This window comes from Xiphias gladius, chromosome 22, assembly GCF_016859285.1.
Source record: "Xiphias gladius isolate SHS-SW01 ecotype Sanya breed wild chromosome 22, ASM1685928v1, whole genome shotgun sequence".
Classification (NCBI taxonomy): Eukaryota; Metazoa; Chordata; class Actinopteri; order Istiophoriformes; family Xiphiidae; genus Xiphias; species Xiphias gladius.
In genome coordinates this window covers 22,755,541-22,781,708 of record NC_053421.1, presented here as the reverse complement: position 1 = coordinate 22,781,708, position 26,168 = coordinate 22,755,541, and the positions used below count along the sequence as shown (strand labels likewise).

At 41.2% G+C, this 26,168-nt stretch overlaps 1 protein-coding gene across 1 annotated transcript; it reads left to right on the top strand.

The window, feature by feature from the left end:
- The first annotated feature begins 246 nt into the window (after positions 1-246).
- LOC120783592 (uncharacterized protein C1orf232) lies at positions 247-3,370 on the top strand. The gene is made up of 4 exons (XM_040116660.1): positions 247-327; positions 2,086-2,163; positions 2,479-2,585; positions 3,004-3,370. Exons 1-4 carry the CDS (start codon positions 247-249, stop codon positions 3,368-3,370), a joined length of 633 nt encoding a protein of 210 aa, XP_039972594.1.
- Positions 3,371-26,168: the final 22,798 nt, after the last annotated feature.

The following is a 26,168-nucleotide window of genomic DNA, read 5'->3' as shown; positions in this document are numbered from 1 at the left end:
AGCTTTCAACCCGGCTGGCTTGAAAAGACAAGACATAATCTGACCAGAAAATGCTGTGGGCCCGGTGACGCCCAGGGTCCGTGCGCCACTGAACTACTGAGAACTTTACGCATGGAAACAGGTCAAAGTTGTCCCAACTGAGACGAGCTGAAGCTGGGAGCGGAGACTTGGCGAGGGTGGACCACAGGGGCATACAGAGGTCTTCGAAGGTCTTGCCTTGAGTGTTGAGCATCTCTCTGTGCAACTATGAATCCAATGTGGAAGGTTTATAAGAGTAAAGTGCTGAAGACTTTTAACCCTGAGTATGAGGAGGACGCTGCTGAAGAGGTACAGAATTAACAGTTTTCTCCGTCTTTGTTCCTCTTCGCCATTCATATGCGTGTGGTATTAGCGAGTTGACACGGTTGTGGGCACTGAAGTCAGAAAGTCACCAGGTTGATCATTTTTTATTCATCACAGGGTCAGATGAGCTCGCTGAGCTGTATCGTTTTTCTGTGCAAAGGGAACTTTCAGGCAGACGTTGGGACCACTCAGTGCTTCCTCTTGAAGGGCTGACTGCCAAATCAATCACTGTCTGATAAAACTGTGCTAGTTAATGCTGACACAGTATACAGATCGACTGTTAACTCTCCTGTTACCAGTGTCAAAATGGAGCCCAGTAGCGCCAGAGAAGCAACTTGTAACTCAAGCACTGTGCGCCAAGGCAAGGTTTTCATCAGTGGTGGAACGAAACAGAGTATACAATTTTTATTCAAGTACAAGTTCCATTTTGTACTACGTTATGCCTCTACTCCACTACATACTGTACTTTTTCCTCCACCACTGTTATCCAAACACTGTAGTTACTAGTTACTTATTAGATCAAGAGATTTTATGACAATAAGCTTATAAAATACAAAGCATTGTTCATGTTTAAACCAGCGGTTCTCAACCTTTCTGGCTAATGACCCTTTATAAAAAAGCAGGGTCCTTTTAGGACCCCTTGTCATATTTCTGATGTCTGAGGTGTTAGCAGTTTCACCAGTTTCCTCACAAATTTTCATCTTTCCTCTCCCAATGATCATCTCACGACCCCTCAGATTTATACTGTGACCCTTTGGAGGGGGCAGACCCCTAGCTTTGGAACCATTGGACTAAACTACCTAACTGTGTGTAAAGTAGTTAAATAGTCCACCTACACCTACACACCTACAACAGTAAAATGCTGCTTATGCATTGCATCAACAACGGTAAGTTTACTTCACTGGGATTATGAATGCAGCAATTTACTTGTAATGGAGTACTGTGAATTGCTGTATGTTACCTGGATACTCTGAGTACTTCTCCCACCACCGGTTTTTATAGCCTCATTGTGACACCTCTACCCCCTCCAGTGTTTGGTGCCAGCGAAACAGACAGTGTTGTGCTGACCCAGATCTCTAGAGTGCTGCGAAACTCGATCCTGAACGGGAGCTGAACAAACGGATTAGTTGGCATTCCACCGACCGACTGACAGAGGGATGAGCCAGATAGCCAGGGCCTTGGGGTGTATTTGAATGAGCCAGCCGACAGCTTCAAAATGTGGCCTCTCGCAATGCCAGGGCCTCTACTGGGACAACAGGGAATACGGAGTGTGTGTGGAGACATAGTTTCCATTTAGATGGATGTGCGGGGCTGTCATTACTCCACCAATACCCCACGTGCACTTGTGAAATATGAGACAAATAAAGTATATTTCTTTGACCTTTCTCTGTTTCAAAACATGTACTAATGTGGAAATATGATTGTAATATTATTATTGATAATCTAAGTGTATAACTGTACATCAGAAATAAAATCATTAAAGGAATCTCAAAAAAAATTGAAGTTTTTCAAAAGTTGCCAATATTTCTGGCTCAAAAAAACATATGTTAATATATTTATCTAGTTCTCCTTAAGCGTTCTCAATACGTTAACATTTTCTATTGTAATATCCATTATATGCACTAGATGGCGACTAATGTGCACAGGTCCTGTGCATTTGCCGTCACGTTTGACAGCATGTTGTGCATACATTTTGGACCTTGCTGCATCCATTTCATCATCGGTTTCTCTCTGCTGTTGCAGGTCACAGAAGTGGAGAATGATGTGAGCCCAGTGCAGGAAGATGAGGCGCCTAACGCTATTTCCCAGTTGGCCAAGAAAGTATGTGACCGCTGACAGCTCCTGCTTGAGTTTCGGGACAGTTTATCTTCCACAAAGATTTCTTTTTTCCTAGGGGACAAACACAGTTTACGATGTGATCATACAACTATTGAGTGTTAGACTTCAGAGACAGAAATTGTACCTTACAGCTTCAGTGCTGCACAAGTAATGAGGAATATCATAATAAGTAGTTGTAAACTAATTTTTTTTTTTTAAAGTATCAGAGAGGATTGATGTTCAGCTGAGTCTATGGAAACACCTAAATGTCCCTATTTTGACCTTTGACCCTGCGTGTGTGGTTGGTTGTGTGTCCAGATGCAGGGGGCCGGGGCCAAAAGCTGGAACAGACTATCAGCTCTCTTCAGTAGAGATGATGAACACCAGCTTCTGGAGGAGACTGAGAGCCCACCGGTTGCTGACCAGTGAGTGGAAAACTTTCCCTTCTGTTGACGTGTGCTCTCCTTCTTCTCGGTCAACCTCGGTTTAGAGGTGCTGGCAGGCAGGTTTTGCTACCTTGCACAGAGCCAGGCTAGCTGTTTCCCTCTGTTTCCAGTCTTTATGCTAAGCTAAGCTAAATTGCGGCTGGTTCCAGCTTCATATTTATCTTACAGTCATGTGAGGGGTATCGATCTTATCATGTAATTATAGCAGGAAAATGAATAAGTGTAGTCCCAAATTTTCCAACTATTCGTTTAATGTAAAGCAAGTCCTAAGTACATTTAGAAATTGTAATTTAAATGCTGTTATTAACATATGTTATATTTAACATAGACATTTAAAAAGCTTTCAGGTTTCAAAGCCAAAGCACATGTCACCCTGCTACTTCCTCTGAATTCTCAGTCCGCTTGCGGTAAAGCCAGAGGAGCCTCCTCGGCCCACCAGACACACAGGATTCTGGGATAGCTTTGCAGCGAACTGGGCTGCCAAGAAGCAGGCCGAAGCCGCAGCCACCGCTGCCGCTGCTGCAGACGAGGCGGCGGCGGCAGGCCAAGGTGATAAAAGTGCGACAGAGGCCGGAGGGGACGAGCACCAGGATGGGCAGATCGCCGAGGCAGAGGAGAGTGAAGGAGGTGGAGGAAGGACCAACAACAGCTTCTCCAAATACGTCTCGCTGGGAGGAGGCAGCGAGGAGGCAACCTTCAAGTGGAACTTTGTCACCAGCAAGCTGGCAGAGCTGAAGGCCAAGAGCATGACCAAGACCAACTAGCTGCTCGTGAAGAGGGAGTCAGGAGGTTGTAAACGATGTGTGGCCGGTGGGGGTGGAGGGGGGTTCGATGTAGGACTGTGGAGGAAGTTCAGGAGCAGGGTTTATTTACACAATATGTCCTGTCACTGAACTGTACAGCTATTTTAGAAGTCCCTTATTACTGCATTCTGAACTGTTGAACCTCGTGCACCATCTCCCAGAAATGTTTTTCTTTTACAACCATATCACAATAAACGAAAAAAGTTACAATAAACCAGGGTTTTATAACCTTTACTTTCCCTCAACCCTGTGTTAGGTCCAAATATTGTCAGGACACAAATAGAAAATAGTCTTGAAAAAAGTTTTTGTATTCAATTTTCCTTTTTTTCCAGAAAGGAGGGTTTATAGTATGAATGATGGCATATTTCTTTGAAACTGACCTATAACTCTGTATTCACATTTAGAGAGACCAAGTTTGGAGACTCTGGAATATAGGAACACACACTACTGCTATTACACAAAAAAATGTTTAGAATTTGCTTCACTAGGGGGACTTCTAAAATAGTTCATACTAAAAGGGAATAAGGCTAGTTGATGAGATATTGGATTATGCCTCGGAAATGAGGTGGGTGTACCATGCAGATCTCCCCACAGAGCTCGTGGCTGTCTCTGTACCATCTTAAGAAACAGCGTGCAGCCAACAGAGTAACGAGTGATCAGTATGGTAGAGGTAAAGTCAACAGATTTATTATTTTACCCAGTGTTGAACCTGGAACAGGCTACACAGTGAAGTTCGTTTCTTCTGGGATTGTATGGTGAGCTCTATTTACCCAAACTGCTTCTTAAACCACAAAAAAGGGGGCCTTCACACCTGTTAGTAAACTTGATCTAATCTGTAGTTTAGCAAAAACTGGATTAAGAGATTAAAGGCGGTGATAGCTGGATTAGTTCAGGATTATCTCACTTAACCTGTTCAAGGGGGCAGGGGATTACAGTTGCGGGATTTGGCAGTGGAACATACCTATTACATAATAATCTGTAAGCATTTAGTAAATTCTTTTGTTTTCATCACCAGGAATGGAAAACGTGTCGCACAATTATATGAAATGTGTAAAAACTGAACGTGTGTGTGGCGAGATAATGTCACGCGCGCTAACATGATGATTTAACTGACTTGAATCTTCTGATTGCGACTGAGACTGAAATGTGCAAAAAGTGTGAGTTTTCAACTTTCCTAATTTTGTGACAGGAAATATTATTTTAATATATTTAATATGAATATTATTTTTGGTTTTGGTTTTGGTTTTGCTTTGTTGTATGTTTTATTCTGTTGTTTTGGTTTCTGGTATGCTTTAATAAAGACTATTGCACCAAAAGATTTGACCAAGCATGAATGACTGGTTGTAATTTTTCTTTCAAAGGCCAAAAACGTGCCAAGACTGTTTGACGCAACTACAAAACAAATGTAAAGGTAAACGGAACCTTTGTTGCAGCTTTTGTCTCTCAGAGGTAAAGCAGACAAGCTGAAATGGAGCTGAATAAAATTTCGATATCTAGTTATGAGGAATTATCAAAAGACTTTCTATTAGCTCAGTGAAAAGGGGCTGGCTACCGTATGGTTGTCTATAGAGAGGATAAGGCTATTGAAAAGTAAATTCAGTAACGAAAGATGAACCATCTACTGTAGAGGTCCGATCAGGAGCACTGTATTACAAAACTCAGAAGCATAAATTGTTCAAAGTTCGTTGAATGCTTTTTATGGATTGCACGAATAAACAACTCTTCACAGTTTCACCTTTTTATAACGTCAATCAATCTGGTTTTGTTGTTCTGTTTTCTTTTTTCCCCCAAATAAGAAACAACTGACTTTGGGATAGAATATCTCTGACATTAATAATGTCAGAAAAATAAGTAAATAGTATGTGGCGCCCTCTGCCGCTGCTTTCGTCATCTAATTGACAAATAGATCGTCTGAGCATCTGAGCTGGCACAAAGTCCTTCTTGTTATTTTGAAGCTACTTTATCAGGGCCTGGGTTCGAAGTCAGTGGTAGTCCCCGTTTTTAGGTTTTGTTCTGGGTAACTTTAGTTTGGGATTGCTTTGGTATTTGAGCGTGAAGTCCTGGGGCTGATGGCGTACTCCATGGTTGTTTCAGGGTCTTCCTCATCCTTTTCTTGGATCTGGTCCAGGCCTCCAAATTCACTTTGTCTGGGCTGTAAAGTTTTATTCTTGCTTTACTATGAATCCTCACTTCAGTAACTTTTTGGGGGCATGTCATGTGCTCTCTGGTTTGGCCATGATTGTGTTGAGAGGCCCTAACATACATTTTCTGAATTTTGACCGTGGAATCCAAAATTTAAAGTGAATATATATTTCAACATTGTAAATTTAATCTCTATTGGTCCTCTAACCAGCAGGGGGCTCCCTTTAACCCTGTATTGAAAAAACTATGCTTCTTTCTTGTGTTACTGCCCACATCTGTATGACGTTCACACCAAAGTCTATAGAGGGCAAAACTTTCTAACAGTGCAAAAGATTTTCTGTCATTAATACCTCAATTGTCCTTTCTGATCTCTCTTTTCCTTCTCCTCTTTGTATTTCCTGTTTCCCTCATCTACACCCATTTCCTCTCTTACTGTGCCATGTTTCCTCAGATACAATGCCGTTTCCTTTTCAATTTAGGGGCCTTTGTTGACATTTCCATTTGAATTTGACAACACGGCCCAATAAAAGGTGAAAATTACGTGAGCAAATGCACCTCAAGCTCAAGTTCATGCTGCTTTTTTTTTTTTTTTTTTTTTTTAGCTGACCAGTCTACACTATTTCCATGTGCTCCCAGCATCAGTCAGATTTCGGGCTGTCATCATGGATCCTGTGAAACTCAGTGAGTCTCTGTAGTTTTGTCCAGACTTCCACAGTTATCAGCCTCAGTTTGACAGATCACAGCGATGTGTTCAGCTTTTTGGACATACTTATGTAACTCACCACATTTCTGTGCCAGGGACCATAAAAAACAAGCCCAGAAAGGGGTGTTAGAGAGTTCTTTATTGGATGAATACTGCTGACTGTCTGATGCTTGTGTGCACCTCTGAGATCAATATTGCATTGTTTCATGACACCAAGTAAGCGGTGCTCAGTGGGAATTGGGTTTGTAGGAAATGAAATAAATCAGGCACTGAACAGTGATGGTTGGCAGTTGGTGCAAGGGGAGACTGTGGTGCAACAGAGGATGGATGAGAACTCTATCATGTCTTGAGTTCCATTTAAAATGTGCCTTAGGGAGCTTAAAAATAATAAACAGCTTAATATCACCAACGGAAAAAATATTATTTTTGTTTGGTTTCCCAAGTGGAGATTAAATAAAACTAAATACAAATACTCTCAGCAGGTTTTTAACATACTTTTACTTGTAAGTCATTAATTAATTCTACTTTCACCTTAGGTGATAGTTGTTTTGTACCCAACAACTTTTGGAGGTGAGAAAATCAACTCAGGGGCAGCGGAACAAGCTTTAAACAAAACATTACCACCTTCAAGTTGCCTATTTACACACACAGCAGACACGCAGCAACATTAGCATTCATTTGAAGTTATGTGTTTGTGAAGGTCGATAAATGTAAGCACAATATTCACTCTCTTTTCGCTCTGCTTTGATCTCCACCAACTCCTGAGGGAAATATCTGGCTCTATAGCTGCTTAATCCTCCACTATGTTCACCGGCTAGTCGCTAACTTTGTCTGTCTGCCATTTAGTGCTGGTCTGGTTGGGTACAGTTGTTGTTTTGTTTTTTGTTTTTTTAAGAGCTTTTTCATCGAAAACAGCTGCTTGCTGCTAGGAACCAGTTTGAGTGAGCGCTGTGACTGAGCCAAAACAGCAAAGTTGCAGACTGTAAAACTAAAACAATGAGCTGAAAGATGATAAAATGCTCTGTAGAGCTGAGGGGGACTGCAGCGCCGGCTAATAATTATCTGTGGGCTCTACAAGCAACCCCATTCACAATACATTTAGTCATTTGACTCATTAATATGAAAATATTAATTAGTGCAGCATTATCTCATATACTATACATATAGTAATGCCGTGACGGCACACTTAAAAATTGATAGTCCAGTTAATTTTGCCTTACCATGTGTACCGCATGCATTCATACTGTAATTCACGTTACTCCTAGCCCTTTTTCAGAGGCCATTTAGTCAAGTAAATGTCTCACAGGGTAGTCCTCAAAAGAGCTCCTTTCGTACTTAAGTAGCTTAAGTCATATTACTCTGAAGTCGGTGATGAGGAGGTCAAGTAAAGTCAGGAGCCAACTCAGAAACTTTTCAAATCCTATTCTGATTCGCCACCATGTTTAAAAAACAAAACAAAACAAAACAAAACAAAAAACGTATCCAGGCCCTTCATGCACACACATGAGGAGCAATTTTCAGGATTTTAGGATTCATACACCGAGCAGCCACAATATTTAGACCAGTTACCCGTTCGAATGTTGTGACTGAGCGGTGTATCTAGACAGTATATATGTTTATATAGATGCTGGGGATCAAACCACTAACTCCGGTGCATGCTCCACTCTGAAGTTTTAGTATGAAAGCCCTTGATATATCCTTCTGTCTCATGCACAAATGCTCAGACAATGCCCCAAAGGAGTTGAACTCTTTATCTTTTGTAGTATTTTCAAACAGGTGCGTACATCAACCTGTCTCTGCGTCCCAGTGGCCTTTGCCATTTGGCTCGCTTTTGGCTCCCAGTGTAGCACAAACAACCCCCCCCCCCCCAACACGAAGCCATCAGTCAGATGTGGTACTTTCTTTCTTTTCTGCTGATGAACAGTGATGACTAAACTGCTTCACACCTTGCCCCGGGCTGTGTTCCACACACTGCAATTACTTCAGACAAAAGCAGCCCACAAAGTTGTGCGAGACTAAGTTAATTATTGCACAAAGCCCACATTGCTTTTCCTTCTCTCTGCTGGATTGTCTGCATGGGAGATGGTTAGAGACGATAACAAGTTATTTCTGTTTATATCCAAGATTGTCTTTTGTGGTGGGATTAACTTTGTAATTATGATGATGTATGACAATAATGCATGGTGATTACGATCACAAGTTGATGCTATGAAGGTGTAGAGGCTCTGAATAGAGCTTTTATATCATATTTTTTTTGTTCAAGTGCAAGCTTAAAATAAGTTTAGACAAGCTGAAACACAAAGAGAAAATTAAAATTAGATCTGTATTATGCGTAGATGCTTTCCTCAGTCCTCTGAGGGACATTTGGTTGTCCGCAGTTGATTTGTTTGTCAACTGGCACGCTGAAGAAATGAAAGAAAAAACATTACGTGAGTTCAGCGGGACTATTTTAGAGACACAGTGCAGTATGACGACTTTGGGTCAAACAACCAAGTGATTATGTTGTGAGTTGATGTTGCATTTCCAGCGTGTGTCCCTTCGTGACACCCCTTGGCCAACAGAAGTCATAAATTATGCAGCCAAAGTGAGAAGACTATGACAGACTTGAGGAAGTTTGTCTGCTCAAGGCCTCAGGATTTGTTTAAGTTTATGAAATGGTATTAGTCAGTGAAAAACATCAGGTGCCGTCCCTTCATCGTTGGCACCCCAGCCTGTTTTGTTTGAGATCAGAAGTTAGTCTGGGAGAGGATTTACAGGTGAAATCATGGAACAGGGGCTGTAAAAGCAAACAGGAAAGGTGATATTTGACTTTCAACCTCACATACACATTTCTTACATGAAAGCCCGCAGAGACAGACAGACATGTCTGGTAGCACTCAGGTATGACGACGCTGCGGTGGACGTCTCAACAGACACGGTGACTCACACGCTTTGGCAGCAGCAGTCCCATCTGGAATACCAACCTGTGGGAGCAGAGATGTACACGCATACACACACACACACACACACACACACACACACACACACACACACACACACACACACACACAGTGGGCTCTTTCCCGATACTTGACCTACAACTGCCACACCTGCTTGAGGCAAGGATGTGGAAAATAGTCCGAAGAAACCATGAACACACACAAACATACACAGACATAAATAGTGCAGACTAAAACCATTTTTGTTTTGTCTTCCATTCAACAAACTGAGTGTGAAGTCAAAAAAGGCTACAGTTCCTACACCTTTCGTCTTCATGTGGATATAAATAGCCCCGGATTAAAGCTGAGAGTCGCAATTTGAAATTGGATTTACTGGACTAACAGAGTCAACACAACAAACGATGTCACTGTTCTTCTCCTTACAGACTGTACTTGAGATACAAATATTGCACATGTGCTCTCATACAATATCCCAGCAGATATAAGCCTGAGTTATAAGCCAGATGTCATTTGAGCATCCTGACATTTATTCCTGGGACGAAAAAAAAAACCCATATCTTCTTTGCCAGCACAAAGAACAAAAGATGTGTAGTTAGAGGTACCTTGTGGAGTTTTTGACCTATATTAGCACTAAAGAGCAATGTTTTTAAGAGTGGGTTCCCAGTGGTTGTAAAGAAATGCAGCAATGTACCAACAAAGGCCAGGAAGGAAGAGACTGTGGCTCGTAAACATGGATGTAAAAAAGGGGAGGTTTCAAGGACACACACCCTGAGTTTTGATGGGAAATGGTGAACGTAAAAAAATCCAACAAAAAAACTCCATCTTATTTTATTTGATTTTCGTTTAAAGATGAATCCCATTTCTATAACGGTGCTAAATAAATCATTTTAAATTGTATTCCATCACTTCTGGTAGATTTAACATGAAATCTGACACAGGGACACACAATATGAAACATCATCAGAGGCTGCTAATCTCCTCTCTAATGGTCCCTCTTGTTCATAGAATTTACACTAATTCCCAAATGTGGTCCTATATAACTGACTGGACATTTCAGAATTACTGCACGGAGGTCGATTTAAAGCAGAAGAGAGTGAGGGATTAGCCGTAACTTTGCACCAGACATCACCCTGATAGTTTTATCAGCTAAAAGCAGGATATCCCCCAAACAAACATGTAGCCAAAGCAGTCGGCGGTGTTAATCTCAACAGTTTGCAGTAACTCTGCAGAGATAAGAGAGGAGGCGACTTGATTTCTGAAGTAAGTCTGACTCTCTGCAGGGTTATTATGACCTCCGTCTTGCAACGTGTAGCCTTGTCAATCCTTAATGTGCGGATGCCTGTGAAGGAGTATTACAGGGTCGGAGTTGAAAATGCACACTGAAACCTTTTTTTTCATTTGAATTAAATGCTTGTTCATTTATATTCAGAGACTGGATAACTGATCCCCAGAAACGTTAGGATTTGGGAAGCAAATAGCTTGAAATGGTTCATAAGGACAAACGTGTTGGTGGACATGTCATTTTTTATGGAAAATCGTTTGGATTTACTCCCATAACATCTTGTATAACCCAAAATATTAATAAAATGACAGTCTCCTTTGCTTTTTAGAGTGGACGTGATTTTTAACTTGCATGGCACCGTAGTGCCACTCTAAAAGGCTTTATAGTGTTTTAGCGGAGAAAAAGGGGCAGGAAGGTGAATTATTTAGAGAACCACGATTCCTCCGTTTCTCACCTCACAATATGGAGATTCCCATCCCTGTATGTTTCATCCCTTTATTCTGCGGGCTCAGTCTCATCTTTGCAATCTCACGGCTGTTTAGGAACGGATTTGGGACCCCCCTTAGAAAAGAAAACCTGCCTCCCATACCCTCTCGTTTTCCCAGCAGAGCGGTAATCCCTCTGTTAAGCCACCCCCCTGGCCACACTGCAACCCACCAGAAACATGAATACACACAGGCACAGGCACGCAAACGCTGAAACACACACATGCCTTGCCACCTATCATCTATCTCCATCTCTGTTGAAATCTGATCACCTATTTCCATATGTAGGTCTGTCTCCGTCTGCTGTAAATAGATTGAATTTTTCTACAGTCATTGACACTCACTAACAAGAGCACAGGGCTTAAAGGATTGTCCCATGACCACAAGTCAATACATTTTCAGTCAATGTTGTGTTTTATTTCTCCCGATTCATGTTGGTATTTGTTGTTTGCATTGATTATTTCCACAGAACAGGGGCCACCTACCGAGAGGAGCGCTGAGCCTGTAGAACATGAGCCTCGGTATTTCCATACATGTCATAGAAACTATAACGGCGCAGCTGAGATGTTTTCTGACCCTGAAATTATAGTTTGTGGAGTTATTTTTAAGGGAACTATATGCCAGAGGGTTACGGCTCTTCATCAATCATGCTGCTTTTCAAAGCTGGACTGTCAGGTCTTTGTTTCAGACCACTGGTTGTTGTGGTCACTCGGACAGTAAAAGTGCTAGCTTGTGTGATGTCTTTACATTGTATATTTGGGTATTGTGGTTGCTGGAATGCTAATCGATTCCTTCAACAGAGTCTCCGCAGGGCTCAAGTTACTGTTTCTGCAGCTGTTAGGGGTTGTTGTTCTTTGCTTTTGCTCCCGACCTACAGCTACAACCTCTAAGCTTAAATACACACACACACACACACACACACACACACACACACACACACACACACACAGAACACACACATGCACACAGCTCACTGTGAGAACCAGCCGACTCCAGCAAGAAACCGAGGAGGCATGAAAAAAATGTATCTGCAAATTGGCCATTTTCAAGGATGATAGAGAAAAATAATACTTTGTCTCATGTACTGTTTTAATTGATCCAAGTGCCATCAGTGGGTTCCAACATTTCAACTTATATGAAGATTCTCTGTTCTCCATGTAGTAGGATATTGACAGCAGAAGTACTGATTCCAGATTTACACTTAAAGCCGAAATATGCTTAAAACAAAGTGCTTTGTCAAATCATTGAACCATTGTCTGACAATTTTTGTCACTTTCCGAAACGGACAACCCAATAATTGAGCCAACTTTGTGCCTGATTGGCCAGATGAGCAGAAGTGTTGGACGAATAGCTGGACATTTTGCGAGATAGACGAAAAGATCAATACCACTCCCATGTCTGTTCCGTAAGAACGCAGCCACAGCCAGCCAATCATCTTACTTCAGGAAGTGGATGCTCCCAGCTAAGAAATAATTTTGACTCATGGGTTTTTGTACAGATTAAACAAACAATATATACCGTGTTAATCGGGGAGCTATAGAGGTGGCGGTTGACGGATTTAGTTTGGACTGAGCCAGCTGTGTCCCATGTGCTTTCCAGTCTTTATGCTAAACTAAACTAACTTCATATCTACTGACAGTGCTATCGATATCCCTCTCTAACTCTTGGCAAGAAAGAAGGAAAAAAAAAAGTATTCTGGTAAGGGTTTTTTCTACCACATCAGCAGCAACGCTCAAACACCACAGACCGATCCTGCATCCCTGCACAGCAAATCGAGCTGGGAAGAACCAGTGGCCCGTAACAGAACTAGTCAAGTAGGAAATTACACATTGATGCACAGCTGGAGACTTCACTGCTCCTGTTTCTCATCATGTATGACCAGTGCCGGCAGGGAGACACGCAGGGTTGGAGCATAACAGAGCAGACATCTATTCACTGCTATGCAAGCCCATATGGCTCGTCTTACACCCTAGTCTTCCTCTGCTCCAGCAGGAGCCATGCCCCATACCCCCATCCAGCTTGTCATCAAGATGTCATTAAAGCCTCCTCCATCTCTCTTCTTCGGCTAGTCATTCTCCCCCCAACAGAAATTCCTCCGTTCCCCTTGAAGGTTGCTTCTCCCTGGAGTCTTCGTCCTCCTTCTGTCCATCCCCATTTCTGACATGGGAATCCGGGGTGTCACAGGCTGTCGGAGTGTAGAGGTGGTTGGGTAGACAGTGTGCCAGTGTCACGTGACAAGAGGTTGATGGAGACTGTCAGGAGGCAGAGCTATTGTTGGCCAAAGATGTTGCGTGTATGGAGTTGGCATTTACAAGATCTTGTATATGTGCACATAAAACAACTAAATGAAATTTTTTGGTAAAAAAAAAAAACGATTATAAAACTGTTCTCTGACATTACTGAATGTTGTAAAATCAAAGTATGCTGAAATATGTTAAAAAGTTCAGACTTCTTTTTTTCTCAGTAATTGTCTATTCCACTGAGTGTTTACTGCCAGGCAACACAATACAACCAACTTCGTACCTTTAAAAGAAAAACTTAAACAAGGGAAAAACACAGTACAAAAAGTCTGATGGCAGGTCGGACCAAAACAAACACAAAAAATACACACACACACACACACACACACACACACACACACACACACACACACACACACACACACACACACACACACACACACACACACACACACACACACACACACACACACACACACACACACACACACACAAGTGTATGAACGCACTTTGTGTATGAACGGTCAATTGAGACATATAACTTGAGCTCCTCCCCCATGGAGTACAATAACAAAAGGGGAGAGGTAAAGGTGGGAGACATCTTTTTTGTGGGGGGGTGAAAAAACAGATACTGAGACTCAAACGTTCCACATATTGACTCTGAACTATTTACACAGATTTTGTGTAATTATAATATTACATATTACCAATGTATATTTGACCCATATTACACATATTTTCACTGCTGTATGATTGACTCTGTTACACATATTATGCAGTACAAGTTGAGAGATATGACGGGAAAAAATGAAATCACTGAATAGAATGCTGACTATTGGCATTTCATGCAAAAACAAAATCTATAAATAAATGATCTCGTGATTTCATAATGGAGCTATTCAAGATATATCAGTCAGTCAATCAAGTACAACTGTCTTGCATTTGAGTGAATGTGATCCATGGATTTGTGAATTAACACAAGATTGAAAAATGTCTTCATTTAAACTTTAATTTTGATGCCTAGTGCATCTGCAAACTGTTCATACAGAAAGTATCTGCAAATAGTTCACTTGGTGAACTTGGTCAAGGTTAGGGAAAGATTGTGGCCCTGGTTAAAGACAGAAAAAGTCAAATGTGACTTGAAGCACAAGACGAGATGTGTTGGCTTTATTAACATTTAACTGTAACCACTACATTTGGTTTGGTTTGTCTGGTTTAGGTTTGTTGCCTAAATCAGACACGGGACTCGGGATGCAAACCTCGGTCTCCGGGGACAAAGCCCTGCACTTTCTATGCTTCACCCCAGCAACCGCCCTACAACCAGCGTGTGGTATGAAAACATTTTCTAGTTTAAAAAAACGTTGTAAATGAACATAATCCAGGCAGCAATTACAATTCCTTCAAAACGTACTGGACAACAACAAAAAAAACAGTAAACAAAATTTCTAAGAAACAGGTAACGCTTCCAGCCCTGCTCTTACATGAGAGCAGTATTTTGGGATTATGTGATATTTGTGACATACTACTTAAAAAGTGCAATCAATCAGTCAGTAAAGTGAGACCATAATTAGGTTGATGAGGCGCATGAATTTTTGATTAATCAAACAAATAAGAAATATCCTTGTCTGAACTTTTTTTTTTTAAATTGAATGTAATCTCTATCTGTAATCTCTGATTTTGATGCCAAGAGAACCTGAATAATCCTATTGTCTCACTGCTCAAGTATTATTTCAATAGAAAACTAGAAACCATCTTGCGATGGGATCCCACCAGCTGCGACGGCCATCAACATGTTGATGCTCCGACCCATGAGCACCCAGTGCTCGTTGAGACGTTACTGGCAGACGTCGCATCTGGTGTGATCACATCACTTTGAAAGTTCATTTCCCTTTAAGAATATCTTTAACCTTTTGTCTGTCGAGCGGTCAGTGTCCGGTGTGTCGGCACTCAGATGGAGAAATCTCGTGGAGAATCAAGGGAGATTACAGCAGCTCTAATCCTTTCATTCAACACTTCTGAAACCAGGGGAGCTTCTTTAAAGGGGAGACTAATTGTTCCTTTCGAGGACCTTTACAATTCTGTGATTTGACACACTAATCTGCCAATTAGCCACCTGGATTGCTCCCCAGGAGGAGACACCACTGTCATAGGGCATGACCCAGTCCCGGAGCTGGGTGTGAGATACGAGTGCCATATCAAGTTTTAGACAATTCAATCCAAATTCAGCTGTGGCCTTCACTCATGCTGTCTGAGGATGTCGCAGAGCTTCATGTGTTGCTGCACTGCGCCTGAGGCAGTTGAGAGCAAAAAGCTTTACAGAAGAGAGCAATGTCCTCCCTGTGTTACTATGAAAATGTTTTCTTTTAAAAGAAGAGAATGACTTCAGGCCACACTGTGTGAACGCCTTTGCTTGTTTGTCTTGAAGCTGAACATCACAGCCTGTGTGTAATTTAGACAGGACTGCTATTACTGCTATGATTCACACTAGTGTTAATTAGAAACTGTGTTTCAAGTAATGTGGTATTATTTCTTAAGTTAAGTACTAAGATTAGCATCGTAAATACAAAAAGAAAATCTACCGTACATGGTTGCAGAGCTTGCTTTAGGCTCTTGGTTTTTCTACTTAACAGTGAATGATAATTAACAAAAATTGGATTGAAGCTGCCTTTACATAACTCAAATATTCCGCAGTATGTACCTCACGGAGCTGCATTCCTCGCTGAACTATGCTCAGTAATACAGGATCTTGGCAATAAGTCATGAGAGCTCATGCTGGCGGACTGGAGAATGTGATTAGAGGAAACAGACTGCATCAGATCACATTAGACATCATTGGGTCACCAGGCCTTCACATTTCACGTGTAATTTGTTGACAGATCATTTGTTTTCAACTTTCTTATCTGTCAGTTATGATCAGCGTCTTAGATGGGCCCCATTATTATTTCTAAAAACCATTGTTTCAGTGTTTTTTTTTCAAGTAGCAGGGGATGTACAAGATGCTACCCTTACTATTACTGTTTCCACTTTAAATTCCTTCAGTACTACTTATAAGTGATACTGTAAGTACTAACAGTGTTACTGTAAAAGTGAATGATTAAAAGAAACAATGTATCTAGATATTCCTCTGTTGATAAGCAGTCAAACAAATGGGAAAGAGTTTTGGTAATGATTGGTTTAGGTTGAAATCAATGTTAGAGTTACTGAGGGTTACCGTCTGTAGAGGTCCAGTCCACAGATTTTTGAACATACCGAACTACCCATGACATAATAACAGAGCACAAAAAGAGAAAAACCTGAAAAAATTGCTGTTCAAGTGTTAAAAACCAGTGTGATACCTCCGTCACCACTCATGACTGTTCCGTACGATACAAAAAGATCCCACAGAGGATGGTATGTCAGGTGGGGATCCTCTGTGGTTTTTGAGGGCTGTGATTGGCTGAATGCTCAGGGGAGGTCCTGCCCAGCGTGGCGCCATGGATATGGGCCTTCCCTCGCCCTGCCAACCAGACTGGGGTTAAATTAGGAAAGGCTAACCCCAGAACTGTGGTGGAGTCGAGGGCGAGGTCAAACGCTCTGGTATCCTTTGATGATGGAGGCTGGAGAGCGCAAGAGACAGACACTCGTCATCTGGAGCCTCTCAGATCCTGGGAGGACGGATCCAGTGCCGCTAATCGCTAATGTTGCTCCCTTTCTGTGCATGTAGCTGAGGAGAGTTTGCTCATGTAAATATCCGTCCAATGACAGCATTCGCTCTCATGTGTCTTCTGCAAATATTTTCCTGCCAGGCCGATAAATCTGATAAATAAGCACCGGCATATATAAGCCGATAAATGACAGGAAACTGAAAAAAGGTATGTTTTGAAAGAGTGTCATAATTCTATAGTATGTCCACCTGAGAGTAGTTTATGGACAAGTTTATTAAAAAAGACAAAGGAACTTTATCAGAAATGTTTATTTATGTTTATTAATATGGGTTGTGTATAGAAAATGAATACTGGCCGATATTTCATTATCTGATTTTTTTTTTTTTTTTTAGGCTATGGTGGGAATGCATGCACCAAACAGCAAAAGTTTGCTAGTTTAGCAAACATATACACTGCAATCCAAGAACAAATATCCTACTCATATACAGTAACCTGTCTTCCACCTCTACATGGATAATCCACCGATGAGGATATATTATACTTTTTGCCTGGGACATGTACCTTTATGATTGTGATAAGGATTTACGACTTTTTTGTCTTCCATTATGGTCACAATGTCAGATCAGGCAATCGGAGTGCCATAAATCCTTGCCGCATCCTGGTCGGGAGACTGGCAACAGGCGGTGATATAAGCCTAAGAGAGAATTCTGTCATCCGATCGGTCACTGTGAAGGGACACGTTGTAGGAGATGTCACACCAGGCAGGGAAGTGCAAAAAAAATGTCTGCTGGTCTTTTCATCGTGGGGCGTCGTGGGGTGTCCCAGAAGCCACATTGCTGTTCTTCGTTTATAACCCACTACAAGACCAGTTCGTCGTTCCCGATGTTCATATTTGGACGTTGGAAATTTGTCGGCTACGACAACATCGTGTCACAATCTGACTGAATTCGTAAAGTCTGATCCTGGAATTAGCCTCAGTCTTTTAGCATTGTATCAGGTATGAAGCCATTAAGTGCATATTTAATTTCCTTTTACATGTACTCGTTTTAAAACCAGTCAGCAGGAAACATTAAAAAGTCAGCTGGAGACCAATTTTTTTCAGCCAAGTCACAGATTTAGTGTCAATTTGTGAGCTAGCAACATAGCTACAGCTGATAAAATCTGCACACGACAGTTACCATTTCAGACAACGTAGGGTTACTGTGACAGCATAGCAATGGCAACTAACGACAGCAGGGGTCAATAACTGTGGTACAGACAGAGACATGAAGAACAGATGGGGATTTGCTCTTCAGTTCTCCTGCCTCTCGTGTTTTCTGCCACTGCTGAGGAAGCCTAGCTTCTCTCGACAGCCTGAAGGTTACAGTCTAAGTCTGGACTGTCTACACTGTAGCTGATCTTAAAATTTAATCTGTGCTGCAAAAAGGTCTTCACCTTGGCCTAAGGCAGAAAATGTTTTGTCTAAAAAGTAAACAGCGAAAGGAAATTAATTTTTAACAATTAGGGATGCTGGAACATTTGCAGTTGACACCCGTCTGTAAAATATTTCCACCTAGCCCTCCACAACAAGTCACACAAACTGTTGTTGCCTATAAAAAGAGGTACATCGTGTTTATGTAACTACTATTTTGTGGAGTCAGATTCTGCCATTGAGATGACATGAAAATTGGTGTCACTTTCTATGTTGTTATCCATATACTGTGCAGTCAGAAAGAGAAAAAAAAATGAAAATGAAAATTAAGGTATGATGATTTCACTGTTCCAGCAACTGATCTGGTCCGGGATGGATAGCTTGTAGAAAATGCCAAAATATTGGGGCTGGGACTTGCAGGTTTGATCCCTGGCAGCAACATAATACTGGAGTAATGCAATACTGCCAAAGTGACCTTGAAAAAGAACAAACTGTAACAGCTGTCAAAGTGAAGGATACCCCTATATATTATACCTGTATACAGTAATATATTACTGCTTCCTTCAAAACCAATGAGGACTGCAAACCTTGACACTGTTGAAGTTAAAACTATAAGGTCTGAGGATTTTACCATCACTAAAGTCTTGTGTGAAGAGGGGCAGAGGTTGATTCAGACTTAAAGGTTTGCAGTTGCGGATGATTTGTCTTTTTAAACTTACTTTTTCCCAAACAAATTTAACTGACTATGGAACACATCAAAGCCAGCATCTAAAAAGGGCCTGTCACCGGTACTACCCGGGACACATTGTGAACATATGGTCTCAGGAGACGCTTTTACCCTGTTTGGTGAAAACAGCAAGAACTGAAAGCGAAAGCGAATAAACGAAAACCGTAGGGGGTGCAATAATGTGACCAATAAAAAAAGGCTGCATCGGGGAGTTTGAACTCTGTGCCCTCATCGGAGTCGAATATCAGAGCTCGAGAAATGTAGATGAATGTTTTCATGGATAGAGACGTGGAAGGAGCGCCAGCTGTCGACCTGATGTTTTCTTGTTCCCCCATGACTGCGGATAGATCTGACAATGTGATTAGGCTGCTTCCTCACTACCCAGTGGCTTAAAATGCATTCACAGTGATGAATACATTGCAAAATGTTACTGTAACTGATGTGGGATAGATTCGGATACAAAACGTATTGAAACTAGAACTTTTTTTATTCTTAATTCTTTGACGAGTGGATAAATGATTTCATTACAGTGATTTTTGAAAACCTGCACACACCCATGTTTTTGGACTCTCTTTAGGTGGCATGCTGGGGTGGTAATCAGAGAGTCTGTCTCCTGTCTAACAGCAAGTTCTCAAGTTTGAATCCTGAATTTGCCCATAAACTGCTGTTTGTTCCTCAGGTCTTTTAGCAAGACTCTTACACACTGCTTACACACATGTCAGGCAATATTTGCATATAAATGCACAATATGTAAAAAAAGTTTCTAACCGACAAGCTTAAAAATGGATGTGAGGAAGCTAGTACACATCAGAAGAAATTTAATTTGGTGTTATGTTACAGTGAAAATGTCTGTTTGTGACCAAAATGAAGCTGGCTTTGATCACTGAGCAGTCTTGCCGCTCTTTTCACCAACATCGTCATCTGCAACTGGTCCAGGATGTGATGTGGCTAACCGTATATTTTTTAATTATCTCCATAGTTTTATTATAGATCTGGTTACTTCTTGTTATGAAGAACATCTGCTCTCAAAGTGACTTGCAAATGTCTTCAGCTATCATAGCTGCATTTCAATTGATGAACCAGGAACTCACTAAGAGTATGCCAGTGCTCACAATGGTACATTTGACAGCAAGAGAAACAAATCTGATTTATAGTGTTGTAAAATGCCAAAATAGCTTTTCTCCGTGCTTTTATTTTTGATATGTTTACGCCTATAGTTTTTTTTAATTAAAGTTAAAGAGTATGAAAAGCTTTGAATGGTTGGAATCAAAACCCTCTCCTTTGTAAGACAGAACTGCAGGTAATGAAGTAACAACAGTAAAGGGACAGAAAAGTAGGTAAATCTGGACCATCAGCGGTTCAGTTGTTATCAGCTACTAGCTACTAATGACGAGCTTTTTGATCATCAACAAATAGGCCAATTTCTGCAGAACAGCACGTAATCAGGCTAGTGCTCATGCTAAGTTCTACAGTCACAGATTGCTGAACAGCTTCTCTGACCTCTAACATTCTCCTGGATGCAACTAAACCACTCACCACAAGATCTTTGCTAGATTGTTTGTTAAATTCGTATCATTCTTTTTCACCCAATGGGAAGGATTTTACAGTATGTAGAAGGCTGCAGTGTTTGAATATTGTTTTGATATACTTTACGGTGAGACTTTTCCTCTTTCTCATAGCAAAACCGGCAATAAACCCTGCTAATCTGCACTCCTGGCAGGTGAAAACAAACACTGAGGATTATTTGCTGCTAATGTTTGGCCCAGCTCTGTGGAACTCTCGGCCGCACAGCCTCTATCCAAACACCGCACTTGTCACAACAAAGAACGTTCATTTCTCTCTTTCCAGCCAAAACAACTAAAAGCCTTAGGTAATCACGATAGCTTGCTATACTGTAGTTGCTTCCCAAAAGGTGATGATGGGGGTTTATGTTTCGAATAAATTCAATCACATTTCTTCTGCCGTATCAGTGACAGTGCAGACAGCACTGCAGTAACAGATAATCAGTCAGAATGTAGTTGTAGTTATGTGACATGTTTGATCGTAAATGTTCAGCACAGTAATGTGACTTTTGCGACGTTAACTTAGGGTTAGGGTTAATGTCATTTGTACATTTTCACAGCTGGCATGAATAACTGTTTATTACAGAGACTGATAATGTGTTTAAGAAACTCAACAATGACAGCCTCTAAACGCTTCTGGTAGCCATCTAGAAGCCTCTTGCACCTGTCTGCCACTCTTCCATTGCTATGTGTTCAAGCTCTTGTAAGTTTGCAGGAGTCCTTTATGCAATGGCAGATTTCAGCTCTCTCCAAAGGTTTTCAGTGGGATTTGGGACAGGACTCATTGCTGGCCAGTTTAAAACACTCCATCTGTTCCTTTTCAACCATTTTTGTGGTAAGTTGCTGGATGTTTGCTTTGGGTCGTTGACCTGCTGGAAGACCCAAGACCTTCGCCTCAAACCTAGTTTTTTGACACTGGGTAACAGATTTCGCTCTAATAATGCCTTGGTAATCTTCTGATATCATCATTGCTTTGATACATTCAGTGCCTCCAGTACCAGAGTCAGCAAAGCAGCCCCACAGCCTGATTGAACTTCCACCGTTTTTTAGGTAGGGTCTTTTTTTCCTTATCGGCTTCATTTTTCATCACCTATAAACAAACTGAAGCACCACATTCCCAAAGAGCCCTACTTTGGTTTCATCTTTCCATTGAACATTATCCCAGAAAGACTGGCTTATCTATGAAAGTTTTTGCAAACATTAGTCCCGCCTTACTGTGCCTTTCTTTCAATAGAGGTGTCCTCCTTGGCCTTGGCCCATGGAGCCGTACTTGGTTTCGTGTGTGGCGTATTCTACTGGCTGAAACTCAACTCCAGATTGCTCCAGGTCAGCCTGAAGCTCTTTTTTTTCCAGAATCTGCATCAACCTTTGCACATTTCTCTCATTGAATTTCAACTTAGCACCACTTCCTGGAAGCGTCTTAACAGTTTTATGACTTTGAAACTTCTTGACAACATTACAAACAGGGATTTCAGGATCTTTGGCGATTGCCTTGTAGACTTTGGAAATGTGATGTTTTTTGATAATAGCATTTCTGATGCTCTCAGAAAGCTCTCTTGTCTTCGCCATCGTGAAAAACAACCTGGAAACAATTAGCCCCTTTTTACGCAGTAAAATTCATCATTCATTGGTTAATTCAGGTCATGTGAACACTGAAAATTAAGCATGGCGGAGTTTAATTTGATTTTTATGCTGTTTGAGGAACTAATTTAAATATATCAAAAGGGTGCCAATAATTGTGTCAAGTATACATTTTATGTCTGTATTTTTTTGTTTCACTACATGAAAGTATTTCTTGTTGTTGTTGTAACTTTGGACTTTTTAATTAAATATTCTGATTACATCAAATTGTTTAATTAGATATTCTAAATTCTGTACTTAAAATTTAGAGATGCCAATAATTCCAACCAGGGCTGTATCTCTAAGACTATTTTGTGGTAAGAAATACCCAACCCTAACTCCTAGAAATTATGTTCATATACAACTGGTTTGCAACAACAAAAAACATTGTTAATAATAATAAATAGTACTGGATTATTTTGCCATTAATGTAATGAGGAAATGTTGTTAATTTACATATTTGACAAGTTGCTTATATGTTGATACTGAACATATCAGTAAAATGTTCACAGACAATGTATTTGTTTTTTGCCAAAATATCTGATCTTGCAATACAATATCCCCTTGTAAGGACTACAGCATCATTAAACTTTAGTATGGTTATGTTTAGGCAGTCACAAAGTTTGGTTAAGGTTAGGGAGAGATCATGGTGTGGTTCAATACATAATAAAGTTCACAGTGACTTCAGACACAACACGTTTGATTACATTTAACAAAAAACAGATTATTTCCCTAACCTTAACCAAAGTGCTTTTGATGTGTAATCCTAACCGCAGACGGGACTCTGGCCTGCCATTCACCCCAATCACCTTCTGGTGATTCTGCTGCCTTGAATCATTTAAAAAACAACAAAAACAAAACAAACTTGCCTCTGAACATAATCCAGTCAGCAAACAACATAATTGGTTTAGTAGTGCATGAATATAATTTCTTCGACCATGCACCATGTACCATGCAAATATTACCAGTGCTGGTTCAAAGAGAAAGGAAATGGACTGCAACACTGTCAGTCTGGATTTAAAAACATATCTCTTCATTGGTTTATTCATACCAACATGGACTCTTTGACAAAGCACCAAATGATCAAGTAAAAATGCCTAATAACAACCGCTTGGAATTAACTGTATGAATGAAAATACAACAATAACTGTTCAATGTTCGGTTTCGGTTCAGCCCAGCTGCGGTCAGTCCTACCCTTGTTCCACAGCGTGGGTCAACTGACCTTTCTGCACACTGAAAAGAAAACACACGAAACTCTTGTCTCCTCTTCCTGTAAGCTTCATTTGGGGTTTAACTACAGCCCCTCCGGCAGTCCTCCCGTTGTTCTGCTGCAGTCTTTCCTGACGTCAGAGGGTTATTTGAAGAGGGTCTATGGCTCCTGGTCAGGTTTCGCGCAGGGCCGAGGCTGAGCCCATCTCCCTGACCCCCTGGGAAGCAGAGGTCACGCATGAGAGAGGGGAATGAAAAGGGCCACTCCCCTGATTTACGACCCAACGTAGCTATAGGATACCTTCAGCTCAGGGATGGTTTTTGTTATGGAGGTGGAGGTAGATTCCCCCACCACCTCCTGCCAACGTTGGTTTAAGATTTCAACCATTTAGAGGGAGAGGCCGGGCATTCTGAGTCGAAGGGCAGTAGCTGAGTTGTGAAACTGGGATTTAACATTGCTTTGTAGTGTGAGAGGACAATGAGTTGCTACACCAACAGTTACCATTTAATTTTGGACAGTTCTTTGGTACGTTACATTCCCAGATGTGCGACAGCTGTAGGTGTTTGGAACACCATTGCATAACTGATTCATCCGCTGCTGCATTGGATAATTCCTGTCATTCCTTGGACTCACTTATGAAGATTTTATTTTAGTTTGCCAGAAGTGAGTCAGTCTGCATCTATATCAAATCAAACTGTGGGGTCAAGTCCTGGTGACTCTGGTTCTTGGCACAAGACCTTAGCTGCTTGCCCTTATTCCATACCAAGGCTGTCTCGTTTTTTTTTTTTTTTAATTAACAAGGTAACATAACTGAGTTGACAAGCTAACGGCATTCTAAACCAGTTGAATTTTATTAAGTTAGCAAACAGCCTTCGCTGAAGGTTTATTTTTGAGACTTTTCCACTGTGAGAGAATCACATCCTCGAAAAACCTGTCAGAATCAGTATTTAGAATGGAGCTGGGATACAGCTCTCATCTCTGCATCCAGTATTTCCAGTTTGAGGCTACCACTGCTGCTAGAAAGTCCCCTGTGCTTGCAGCTTTGTGATGTATCTGGCATATTTCTGGAGAAAATGTGCCTTGGTAACAGCTAACTGGCTACAATGTTTTATTGTTGTCCTGGCGGATCAGAGACCTGTGTGTTAGTTATGTCTGTGTGTTCAGCTAATCTGTCCCTGAGTCATGAACCAAGCTTCTCTCAAGCGTAGACATTAGCAGTCTGCTGAAGCTGCTGGCGCAGAAGAACTAGGCCAGATTTGACACACTTCACAACCCAGGCTAACCCTGACACACATTATTGACTCTCAGAGCACAGAGGAAAAATCCCAGCTACAGATGCAACTCAGTTTGAGGCCACACATACACAAAACGATAGTATCTGAGATGAGCTGTTATCAAAACAGCTGGACTGGAGGTTTTCATCCCAAAAGATATGTAAAACTGAGACAGTTTTGTTGTGACAGCCGCTCCAAGTGTTCAAGACCACAGTGAAATTAAAACTACAGGCAAAAAAGGGAATGATATTTTCATTTGTTGCCAGAGAAGTAGGTCTGTTATGCTTTTTGTGGCCGTGAATGCCTTTAAGCAGGGCCCTTACAAAATGAGCAAAGTAAACCGACAACTACTTGTGTAAATAATGTACAGTGATATTTGTTACATTTGTGGCTTATCAAATGGCTAAGAATTTTTAAGGAAGTTTTGTGAAGTTTCAAGGGAGGCTTTATTCAGTAAATGCTCAAAACCAGTTTGTGAAGCCAAAACTGTGTCAGAACTTTGCCGGTCAGGATTTGCTGGCGGGCTAAAGTGTAAAACAGGAGGTCTTTGGACACCCTGTGGTGTTTTTTTTTTTTTTAATTAACAAGGTAACGTAACTGAGTTGACAAGCTAACGGCATTCTAAACCAGTTGAATTTTATTAAGTTAGCAAACAGCCTTCGCTGAAGGTTTATTTTTGAGACTTTTCCACTGTGAGAGAATCACATCCTCGAAAAACCTGTCAGAATCAGTATTTAGAATGGAGCTGGGATACAGCTCTCATCTCTGCATCCAGTATTTCCAGTTTCAGGCTACCACTGCTGCTAGAAAGTCCCCTGTGCTTGCAGCTTTGTGATGTATCAGGCATATTTCTGGAGAAAATGTGCCTTGGTAACAGCTAACTGGCTACAATGTTTTATTGTTGTCCTGGCGGATCAGAGACCTGTGTGTTAGTTATGTCTGTGTGTTCAGCTAATCTGTCCCTGAGTCATGAACCAAGCTTCTCTCAAGCGTAGACATTAGCAGTCTGCTGAAGCTGCTGGCGCAGAAGAACTAGGCCAGATTTGACACACTTCACAACCCAGGCTAACCCTGACACACATTATTGCCTCTCAGAGCACAGAGGAAAAATCCCAGCTACAGATGCAACTCAGTTTGAGGCCACACATACACAAAACGATAGTATCTGAGATGAGCTGTTATCAAAACAGCTGGACTGGAGGTTTTCATCCCAAAAGATATGTAAAACTGAGACAGTTTTGTTGTGACAGCCGCTCCAAGTGTTCAAGACCACAGTGAAATTAAAACTACAGGCAAAAAGGGAATGATATTTTCATTTGTTGCCGTAGAAGTAGGTCTGTTATGCTTTTTGTGGCCGTGAATGCCTTTAAGCAGGGCCCTTACAAAATGAGCAAAGTAAACCGACAACTACTTGTGTAAATAATGTACAGTGATATTTGTTACATTTGTGGCTTATCAAATGGCTAAGAATTTTTAAGGAAGTTTTGTGAAGTTTCAAGGGAGGCTTTATTCAGTAAATG